General features: G+C 43.4%; 2 protein-coding genes across 2 annotated transcripts; both read left to right on the top strand.

The window, feature by feature from the left end:
- The first annotated feature begins 617 nt into the window (after window positions 1-617).
- Window positions 618-2,688, top strand: LOC143339188 (insulin-like growth factor-binding protein 6). The gene is made up of 4 exons (XM_076760288.1): window positions 618-933; window positions 1,392-1,420; window positions 1,534-1,653; window positions 1,763-2,688. Exons 1-4 carry the CDS (start codon window positions 618-620, stop codon window positions 1,865-1,867), a joined length of 570 nt encoding a protein of 189 aa, XP_076616403.1. The 3' UTR covers window positions 1,868-2,688.
- A 1,195-nt stretch (window positions 2,689-3,883) lies between these two features.
- LOC143331253 (phosphatidylinositol 5-phosphate 4-kinase type-2 gamma-like) lies at window positions 3,884-10,479 on the top strand. The gene is made up of 10 exons (XM_076747942.1): window positions 3,884-4,099; window positions 4,188-4,285; window positions 5,196-5,292; window positions 5,805-5,954; window positions 6,859-7,005; window positions 7,790-7,828; window positions 8,902-9,015; window positions 9,095-9,359; window positions 9,505-9,608; window positions 9,753-10,479. The coding sequence occupies exons 1-10, from the start codon at window positions 3,959-3,961 to the stop codon at window positions 9,831-9,833; spliced, it is 1,236 nt and encodes a 411-aa protein (XP_076604057.1). The 5' UTR covers window positions 3,884-3,958; the 3' UTR covers window positions 9,834-10,479.
- The last annotated feature ends 275 nt before the right edge of the window (window positions 10,480-10,754 follow it).

Raw genomic sequence — 10,754 nt, 5'->3', positions numbered from 1 at the left:
TACAGCTAAAGGTGACTGATGACCAGATGCAAAACCTCATAAATTCTCTACAGACAGATGGAACAATTCCAATGGATGTTCCTTTTTGACGATGAACAGCAGTAATTTTAAAACTTCCATGGTGGATTTCTGCTCTGCTGAGCCTTGATCGGTTACACAAAAGCATCACCTCTGTAAATAAATAACCCTCTCAGTGGGGAAAAGGCAGAGCAATGGAGGAGCATACCCAGCAGTCACTTGTGATTTATGTCGGTGTAGAAAACATTACAATCCTGCAAGATGACAGACAACAAATGGTATGAGCATGCGTGAGTTTGTATGTGTCAGAGACGAGGGGAAACGGGGAGTGCTCAGCTGTGTGGAAATGAGAGGGAAAACTAACATTCTCCATCACGTACCCTCCCATACCTTTCCCCACTGGTTGGGGCTCTTTAAAAGCAGCTGCCAGAGTTGCCTGTCAGCCTCATTATCACTTTGTCTTGGCTTGAGGGAATTGCTATCCACCTTTCGATACACAGACAAACTGCAGTCAGTGGATCTAAGATCAGAAAAAGTCAGTTGTAGGAGACAGGACAGTTACCATCTTTTAGCGGACAACTTCCAGACTTCAGCGTGAGATGCTGCTGTATGTAAACGTCATGATGCTGCTCCTCCTGCAGCCGGCTGCGTCAAGCCCAGCGCCGCTGACCACCCCGTCCAGAGGGTGTCCCACCTGTAAACCAAAGCCCACACAGAGTCAGCCGTCCGTAGATTTAAACAGCACCACTCTGGCCGTTGGAGAGCCATGTGGGGTCTACACTCTGAGCTGTGGCTACGGTCTACGTTGTGCACCTCCAGAGGATGAGCCGAGGCCCCTCCGAGCCCTGCTGGAAGGCAGGGGAGTCTGCAGCAACGCCAGCAGCAGCGGCCCGACTGAAATAATCCAGACGGCAGGTAAGAGTCACACTCTGTGCCCGCAGGACGATGAGAATGAATGAAGCAGAGGCATTTTCACCACCAGCAGTCAGCATTTACCGATTTATCTGTCAGGTTTGGACTCTTTTGCTTTCTTATATTTCACCTTCAATCAACAAACAAGGGTTCAGTGTGTCTTCCTGTGATGCGATCACGATTTCGTAATAGTCAAGAGAATATTTGAACAGAGAAACACACCTGTGTTTACACACTGAGTTTATTCCCGCTGCCGGATGAGCTGTTACATAAAAACATCAGCACACGGAGGTGTAGTGATATTTCACCACATCCAAAACAAACCACTGATTTGTTTTTTCAAGATGGGTTTGGGGAGTTCACAAAGAGTAACTGGAGCTGATCTCACAATGAAATGAATGAATCTACTCACACAGTAATCAGCTACCAACGCTAAATGTTTTGTCTTTATCTCATTCTAGAGCCAGCACCTACTGAGAATCCAGATGAGGTAAAAATCCTCTCTTATCTAACAATCTCAATAATTCAGAGAAACAGCACGTGGGCGTCATGTAATCAGGCTCGCACTTACATGTATCTGTTGATCCCTGTTCCTTCCTACAGGCTCCATGTCGTAAACTGCTCACTACACTTATCAAAGGTCTTGATGCTCATTTATTCGACTCACAACATGACATCTACATGCCCAACTGTGACAAGCACGGTTTCTTCAGGAAGAAGCAGGTGAGTCTGCAAACAAGACAGAGGGAATGATTGAAATCACACTTTCCTATCCACATGTGGTTTGTATTTCCAGCTGCACAAAACTGATCTGTTTACTCTGTTGGTGCAGTGTTGGTCATCTCGAGGTAAGCGGCGTGGCAAGTGCTGGTGTGTGGATCAGAACGGCATGCCGGTCACCTCAAACACTAAAGAGAAGGGTGGCCTGAGCTGCTAAAATGCACGAAGCCTGGACTGAAGCAGAGCAGGCTGAAGCTTCATTGCCGATATGAGATAAAGATGAAGGAACACCAAAGTGTATCGGAGCTCAGCACAGTCTCACATTTCATTCTCCACCAACCAGAAGCAGCTCTCCACAATTGAGAAGCTGATCCAGAATCAGGTGTACCTTTGTCTCCTTGCGCCCTCTACTGAACAGATTAGGACTGTATTAATTAGACATTCCTTTCATATACTTGTATTCGGCGTAGATGTCACATTGTGTCGCATTGAAAGAGACTCTGTTGAGATAATTGTGCTAACCTGAACGGTCTCTTGCCCAGTAACGAACCAAATAACACTAACTGCACCATTAATGTTCACACCATCAACCAAGTTTCAGGAACAATATGATTTGGACCAATGTATCGTATTTATACGTATATTTTCAGTATTTTATTTTACCTTGAAACCACTCTAAGTGTATTACTGTAATTGCTGTACATAATCCTATTTATGTTACTTTGAATATGATAATCTATTTATGCTAATATTGATGGTCATTTGAATAAGTAATTTATCAGTGGCTGCCCCTGAGAGGTATGGACACCTGTTATTATTTGACAAACCTGAATTTCTCATGTAGAATTAGATGGGGGGGCATCATTATTATGATTTTCTTCTGATTTCATTCATCACGAAAATTTGCCTTTTGAACAAGAAGACGAGGTGAAAGGTTAAGACTGACACTGATGGGCAATACTGTCCACATGCTTTGTGGATTTTGTGCATTTAAAGAATGTTTTGTGACTTTTTTTAAAAATAAAAATGACTTTACTCAAGACATAAATCCATGTAGTTCTTCAAACATCAGGGATGACGAGTTGGAGAGCAACACATCACACGTAACACATGATTACAGCACAGAGGGCCTGAGTAACTAAAAAGTCATATGAAAACATACTGTCCCTATTTTAGGTGTCCCTTTTCACAAGCTTTAACAGAAATGTCATTTAAGGTATTGTGAGATCAAAGTCAATGAGTTCTTCTTAAAGTCAGAGCACCTTGGTGCTTTTTGTACCGTAGCAGAATGAATATTTGATTTAACTGCAATAAAACCATCATGACAGTTCACTCACTGCTTAAAAGCAGCATGATGTTTGTAATAATCTGTGCGACACTGAGTGAACAGAAACAAGTGCATTTTGCAAAGGATCAATTAAAGCCCTCTAATAAATATGACCTTACTTAAAATGTTTTTGTTGTTGAGTGCTATAAACACCTTGTGACAGAGGTTGTACAGTAAACATGAGTGTCAGGAACCCCCACAGGGTCCCAAGATAAATCTGAGGGGTGATTAATATCTGATATGAAGTTAAGTAGATACTGGGGGGAGTTCTTCCTTCTCAGAATCGAGGGTCTAAGGACAGACGGTGTCCTGTACTGTCCAGCTCATGAAGCCCCTGTAGACATATTTGTGAAATTGGATTCTTCAGGCCTCAACAATCCTGCCAATGAAGCACTATGAGAAGCAAAAGTAAAACTCAAGTCCACATTAAGGCCATCACCTGTGATAAAGGTTAAAAAGTAAAAAAGGTTAGGAAAAATTGCCTTGAATGTGATCAGTGGACCACAAAATCAGCACCAAATACCACTTCACACAGGCATCATTCATCACAAGACTGGTGTATTGTTGGGCCTATAGGGAAATTATTATTGTTGTTGTTGTTGTTGTTGTTGTTGTTGTTGTTGTTGTTGTTGTTGTCAGTGTGTTACAGCTGGATCATCACATGTTAATGCGTTCTGTTATTTCAGAATAAAGGTCAGTCCCACATCATATACATGCGATGAGCAAAGATTACCACAGAGCCTGTCCTTTACTGACTTTACAGCTGCTTTTGTGCCGGTGCTGCTCTCGGGTCTCTGCACCTGCTGGATTTCACTGTCGTTGCTGTTTCACAGACTAAACCGCCCAAAGTCTCCGGAGCAGGAGGTGGGTTCACAGCGCCGTGCAGGTCGCTGCTGCAGACTCCGGACAAGGCGGACTTAAGGCTGCTTTACATACACAAGTGACAGCTCTGCTCGCACACGCACTCAGACACACAGCGAGATGTCCTCTCCCAGCGCCACCTCCAACCCTCTGAGCACCAAGAGGAAGACCAAGAAGAAGCACTTCGTGCAGCAGAAAGTGGAGGTTTTCCGGGCCAGTGAGCCGGTGCTGAGCGTCCTGATGTGGGGAGTCAATCACTCGGTGAGTGCGTGCGCTGCTCAGCGAGTCTCTTTCTATTGGTCTGTGTGTGTCAGTGTTCATTAACGATGTGCCCATTGATCATGCGCAGATTAATGACCTGAGCCAGGTGCCTGTACCTGTCATGCTGCTTCCTGACGACTTCAAAGCCAGCACCAAGATCAAAGTGAACAACCACCTCTTCAACAAGTACTGTGCTCCTCTCAACTCTCTGCCTGACTGCGGGAACCTTCATCCTGCTTCCTGTCATTTGCACAGATTTCTGCGGCTCTTGTGATTCATTTGCCTGCATGTGCTTATCAGAAATTGCAGACCCCTTGAGAGAACAACCGTGCTTTTCTGCCCCAACAAAACCTTTAAATCTAGCACAGCAACAGCTATTACCACCAACAATAAGAGTGAAAGCAGCCAAAAGGATGAAGGAAATAACATTACAGCTTGTCTAGACGATGCAATATGCAGTAATGTCAAGGCTGTAAGTATAAAAGTGATAGCAGGGTGGGAAATGCAGCATCATTTCCACACAGTGAGTTGTTTTAGTGGTTTTGCAACACCAGAAGTTTCAGACAAACTAAATTAAAGCATTCATCAGAAGATGTGGAGCCTCAGTCAAGCAAAATGTTCGATGGAACCTGTTTCCAATTGATTTATGAAAGCTGTGCGATAGCCTTGTCTGTTTTGAGGTTCAGTTTCTATAAGGATGGAGGCTAGAAAACTTGAGTGGCTTTCAATAATCCTTTAATCCATCCAGGAATCCAGGCTGTGTAAAGACTTATAAACAGAAGCGGCAAGAACAATAAAATATGTTTTTCTTGAGTTCAAGTGCTGTTACCTTGGTGAGATTTTCATGTCGCTCGATGTGGAAAGAGCCCGATGCTAAAGACAAAATCAGTCGAACCGTTGACCAACGACGCTGTCATCAATCTGAACAGTTAGAAAGCAGACAGACTTGACTCCACTCTCTTTGAACACACACAAACTCATGTTTCATTTGCATTATAGACATATGTAGTGTTGATTTGTATAAACATGATCGGTAATTACGCATAGCTCTGCATGCATTTCATTCATTTTATTTCAAAACATCTTTGTTCCTCAGAGAGAATCTTCCAGGACAGTTCAAATTCAAAGAGTACTGCCCACAGGTGTTCAGAAACCTGCGAGAGCGCTTCGGAATCGAGGACCAAGATTACCAGGTATGACTCTAAACTCCTCTGCAAAATCAGCATCCAACTGGACAAAAACAGCAAATGTTTAGTTTACAAGATGAGGGAGGTAACAACAAAACAGACGCAGACTTTCACAAACACAGAAAGTGTTTTTTTCTTCTATAAAAGCAGACGTTTACCTGTATGTGTTGGTCTGCTCCCTTCTATATTTGCATTTCTTTGTGTGATATTTGCATGTGGCAGGTGGCACACAGTCATCATTCAGCCTGCTCAGTGCACATTTGCTTAGCACACAATTGCTGTGCGGGAGGCTTGCTGCATGTGCACATGCGCCGATGAAAGTCTTGTTTCTGCATCATCTGCAGGGGTGATGCAAGAAAAGTCAGTGTGCAAAATACAGCATTAAAAATTGTGTTTCAGTGCCGGTTTAGAAACAGGATGCCGGTGTGATGGATGTGAAAGGTTTCAGCGGGCAGATGTGTTGTACAGCCAGGATCACATGTTGCCAGTGCTCAGAGATGCCATCTTGTCACCAACAGGTGTCTCTGGCCCGCAGTCCTCCACTCAAAGACGAGGACGGCCAGTGCGTGGGGCTGCTGCTGACGTCATACGACCGCACTTTGGTGGTGAAAGAAATCTCCAGCGAGGAGGTGGAGGAAATGCACAACATCCTCTCTGAGTATCACCAGGTAGGTGTGACACAGGTGCAAAATGCAGTAAAAATCCGAGGATGCATTCCTTCAGTCACTGTATATTTTTTGTAAACCAGGAGAAAAGGAGAAAACCCTGGTTGCCATGGCAAAGGTTTTACAGCATCAAAGCTGAGAGACGAGTGTTTCTTGGTGGTTTAGTAGGAGAAAGAGCACAGATGTTTGTAATAACATCAACGATGGCTCTGTTCTAATCAAGGGTCCCGGTGAGCCATGACAGCGTGACACTGAGCCATGCAGAACAATGCCGGGACCCTGAAACTGAAGCAGCTGAATGGAATTCAGCCATCATTGTGAACAGCTGTGTGTGTGACATGTTAAAATGTCCTCTGTAAAAAAGATCTATTGTCAAGTAAAAAGGTTTGAAGACAAATCCCATAATAACCATTAACACAAAACATTTAAAGGCCACTTATTAGCTTTTTTCAGAGCCTTGAAGCACATCATCTCCATCAGTGGATCAAGTCTGCTCAGAGCAGACACCAAGAAGACGTAAAATGTGGTTGAAAGCTCCAGAAAATATAGTAGGTAGACCTTGAACAAATAAAAGTTATGTTTACATTAAGTGTTACTCACTAAGACATGCTGTTAGTATCCCTGAGCTCTAACAAATGTCATGAAGGACTTTTCTTCCACCTAAAACCTTTTAAAAAGATCAAATCCAGCATCACCTGCATGCTTGCACACTATGACAAGCAGTCCACTTTCTCCTGACGTTTCAATACTTCTTTAGACAGCAGGCACTGAACAGGGTTCATCATAAGAGGAGCATTAAACTAAAGGCAGCTGCATTTTCATGTATGCACTGCCTCATGCCACTGGGTTCATGTGTCTCCTTTAGCTTCCCATCACTGATTAACTTTTCACTGCTGTTCTCTTGCAGCATATTGTCACCTGCCATGGCAATACGCTGCTCCCTCAGTTCCTGGCCATGTACAGAGTCACTGTGGAGAGTGAGGACACCTACCTGTTAGTTATGAGGAACATGTTCAGCCACAGGCTGCATGTGCACAGGAAGTATGACCTCAAGGTAAGTCCTGCAGGAGGTTTGCATGTACTGTTTTTTGCCTCAGCTCATTTTGCCATCTAATGTTACTGGAAGTGTCTGTTATTTATGTTGCTATTTCTCTTCTCTGGAACTTAAAGACACTTTAATCACATCACATAATTCTTCACACAGGGGCTTTAATGCTCATGAATTTAATTTAACACCAAACCTATTGGATTCATCACCATTCATGCATCATGTATGAAGACACTGATGTTTCAGGGGCTTGTGGCTGATAACAAGCAGCCAGAAAGAGGTTACAGCTTTGTGAAGTCATGCGTGACTACAATTTCTGTAGTATTTTGGCTAAAAGAACAACCCTGATTCAAAAAGTTGTGTGAGTGTAATCATCTGCAAACAAACAAGGCCTTCATGATAACATCCTTTATCCAATCATGTGTTCACAAAGTGGTGAACCTCTCTCCACCCTCGCTTGTGATCGACTGAGCCTTTCCAGGATGCCTCTTTCATACCCAATCATGATACGATCACCTGTTACCAATGAACCTGTTTACCTGTGGAATGATCCAAACAGGTGTTTCTGGAGCATTCCACATCTTTCCCAGTCTTTAGTTGCTCCTGTCCCAACATGTTTGAAACCTGTTGCTGAATCAAATTCAGAAAAGCAGATATTTACAAAAATCAGTGAAGCTGATGAGCTAAATCATTAAATGTTTTGTGTTTGTACTGTTTTCGGTTATGTAAATGTCAACAAGGATTGGAATTGGGGTTTGTATTGGTGACTGGGGGTCCTTTCTTTCCTCAGGGGTCGCTGGTGTCTCGTGAAGCAAGTTTCAAAGAGAAGGTGAGTTCACATTAAGGTAAAGCTTGTGTGACGAGCTGCAGTTAAACTCTGCTCTCTGCTGTCGATTATTGGCAATTTACTGAAGAGATGCAGTCAGATTTGTTTTCAATAACGGGCATTAGTGTTCTTCTCTGAAGAAATTTGACTCACTGAGTATCCTGATTGAGTTTGTTACCTGTAATTATACGCTGAGCTGGTCATATACATAAAACAATGGAAAGTAAAAGATGTTTTTGCACAGCTGCTGTATATGGCCAGACCTCAAAGAGAAGTTCAGTATTTTTTATACCACTAAAATGGTTTTCTTTTCTAAGACTCCTGTAGAGCTACACTTCAATAAAAATGCTGATTCCTGCTTTTCCTCAGACATTAGAATTATTAGAGCCGTTATTTCTCCTGAAGAGTCAGCTGAAAAATGGTGGAAAGCCCCTTTAACAGCAACATTTGACAACTCATTGCTTTTGTTTCATATTAAAACAACAACAACAAAAATTAGAGACCCTGCTAAGTGAAATAATTAGAATGAGATCTAATTAAATCTACAATTCTTTGTTGTTGGCTTAATGAGAACAACTTAATGAGCTTGAATTGGCTGCAGCTGTGCCACCGGTCTGTCTGAAGGTGTGGACGCGTATGCGCGTTCAGTCTCTAACGAGAAACCACAGACGTGTAGTTTTTGATGAGTGGCGGAGTGTGAAATCACATTTCCTATATTGCATCTAACTGTTGTTTGTGCATTGTGACAAATGTGATTTTAATATTAGATTTTTCAGAAAATGCTTTCACAGAATAAACCCCCAGCAGAGTTGAAATAACATCAGAGCCCCTCTGACCTCGATAAAAAGACAGACAAACAGCTGATTGAATGGATGCAGTTTAAATAACCGCAGAGCTGTTTTGATCTTTCCAACTGTGTTGACTTGGAAAACAATATTTGAAGTAATATTATTTGACTTCTATGTCGCTGGAAACAGGACGATTGATTGTGTTTTAATGAGAAAGACGCTGATGGATATTGTGAATTCTAGCCTAAATGTAATTTCACGGTAGTTGGCCTCACTCTATATTTCCAGGTGAAGGAGCTGCCCACTTATAAAGACGTAGACTTCAGGAATAACATGCAGAAAGTTTATGTGAGCGACGAGGAGAAGGAGAAGATCACGGACAAGCTCAGCAGAGACACTGAGGTAAGAAAACAGGGCTGAAGAGGCACGCCGCCATTGTTTTCTCGGACATAACCAGTGCATGTGTGTCCTCTTGCTGCAGTTCCTGGTGCGCATGAGGATCATGGACTACAGCCTGCTGCTGGGCATCCATGACGTGGAGCGGGCTGAGAGGGAGGAGGAGGACGAGGAGGACATGGAGTCGTCGTGTGAGGAGGATGAGGAGGATGAAAACGAGCTGCCTCCTCCTCCTCCTCTGGGCTCCACCTCACCTGAGGGCATCAGCGGCTACATGAACTCCTTCAAACCCATGGGCCCCGGGGAGTTCGACCCTTATGTGGATGTGTATGCGATTCAGAGCGCTGCAGGTGAGTCCTCACAGCTGAGACATTTCTGGTGAATTATAGGGGTCAAAGGAGGCCTTCGCTGTAAAACACCTACATTTTACGCAGCAGGAGATCATACGTGCAGATCAATATCACTCACCAAATGCTGTGAATCACTCCCGTGTAGGTGCACCCCAGAGGGAGGTGTATTTCATGGGTCTGATTGATGTGCTGACGCAGTACGACACCATGAAGAAAGCCGCTCACGCTGCCAAGGCTGTCAAACACGGGGTGAGGGGCCAGTTGTTCTTTAAAGGGACTGAGTAGCATCTTTACATCTCTATCCTGCAGCCTGCACAGGGTTGCTTTCACCTTCCTCTCAGCCATCTCCCATCCAATATGTCCAATATGTGTGTGTGTGTGTGTGCTTTGCAGGCAGGAGCAGAAATCTCCACAGTTCACCCAGAGCAGTACGCTAAACGTTTCCGGGAGTTCATCACTAAGATCTTTGCCTAGTTCGAGGACTCGATCCAGGCTGGAGTCTCACTATGCAATACTTACTGTGTGTCACCTCAAATCAACATCAGGACGAGCTGAAAACTTCCCGTTAATTTCTAAATGATCTACGTGGTTTTTGAGCACTTAACCCTCCACATCGTTCGAGATGGACTGCGCATTTTATTTTGAAGGAGGGAAAGTCTTCATGGCAACTTGTTGTTAATGAATTTTCTTTTGTTTCCACTTGAAGTTTCAGCAACTCTGCTTTAACTTCGGCCAGAGATACAGGATTGCTAATAATAAATCCCATAAACACCTCTGACACAAATGCAGTGGCCAATGGGGGTGGAGATGATGAAAAAACATGTTTTCTCAACACATTCTTTGTTCTTGTACCTCTGTCTCACTCACCACTGCTTGGGAGAGAGATTTATGCTTTGCTCTTATATATTAATTTGTGACTCCCTCTTTTCCCTCCAGTGACGGCACAAGAACACATTTGGGTAAAAACTGGGCAAATCAATCAGAAACAATACCATGCTAATCTCCTTCTCAGCACCAATGTGTGATTTAAGCTGTTAAGACGGATGTTATCTTATGGGAAATGTTGCCAAATGCAGATTTACCAGTACCCTCTATGAAAAGCTGTTTTCATAAAGAGTATGCGAACATACCAGACTGGCGCTTTCATTAGTGACTGCTCTGATTCTGGAAACGCTGTCACCATTTTATTTTCCTTATCAGTAAAAAAATGCACATATATCTGCATGAGCTGCTGCAGATTTAAGTACAAATAGTCTTAATTTAGTTTGTGTTTTGAAAGCCAGAAACAGAAAAGTTGGACATCTCCAGTAGAGCTGAAGGGCGACACTTCTCTCAGCTCGGCGCTCACCACTTATTGTGCTACACAGCAGTGCAATGCTGTGCTAGCTTCAGGGG

This window comes from Chaetodon auriga, chromosome 2 (genome assembly GCF_051107435.1).
Source record: "Chaetodon auriga isolate fChaAug3 chromosome 2, fChaAug3.hap1, whole genome shotgun sequence".
NCBI classification, from domain to species: domain Eukaryota; kingdom Metazoa; phylum Chordata; class Actinopteri; order Chaetodontiformes; family Chaetodontidae; genus Chaetodon; species Chaetodon auriga.
This window is presented reverse-complemented; position numbering and strand designations above follow the sequence as displayed.

Coding starts and splice junctions, on each gene's coding strand:
- LOC143331253 (XM_076747942.1), top strand. CDS start 3,959: ATGTCCTCTCCCAGCGCCACCTCCAACCCTCTGAGCACCAAGAGGAAG. Junction 5,955..6,858: donor TCCTCTCTGAGTATCACCAG/GTAGGTGTGACA, acceptor GTTCTCTTGCAG/CATATTGTCACCTGCCATGG. Junction 9,360..9,504: donor TGCGATTCAGAGCGCTGCAG/GTGAGTCCTCAC, acceptor ACTCCCGTGTAG/GTGCACCCCAGAGGGAGGTG.
- LOC143339188 (XM_076760288.1), top strand. CDS start 618: ATGCTGCTGTATGTAAACGTCATGATGCTGCTCCTCCTGCAGCCGGCT. Junction 934..1,391: donor TGAAATAATCCAGACGGCAG/GTAAGAGTCACA, acceptor ATCTCATTCTAG/AGCCAGCACCTACTGAGAAT. Junction 1,421..1,533: donor CTACTGAGAATCCAGATGAG/GTAAAAATCCTC, acceptor TCCTTCCTACAG/GCTCCATGTCGTAAACTGCT.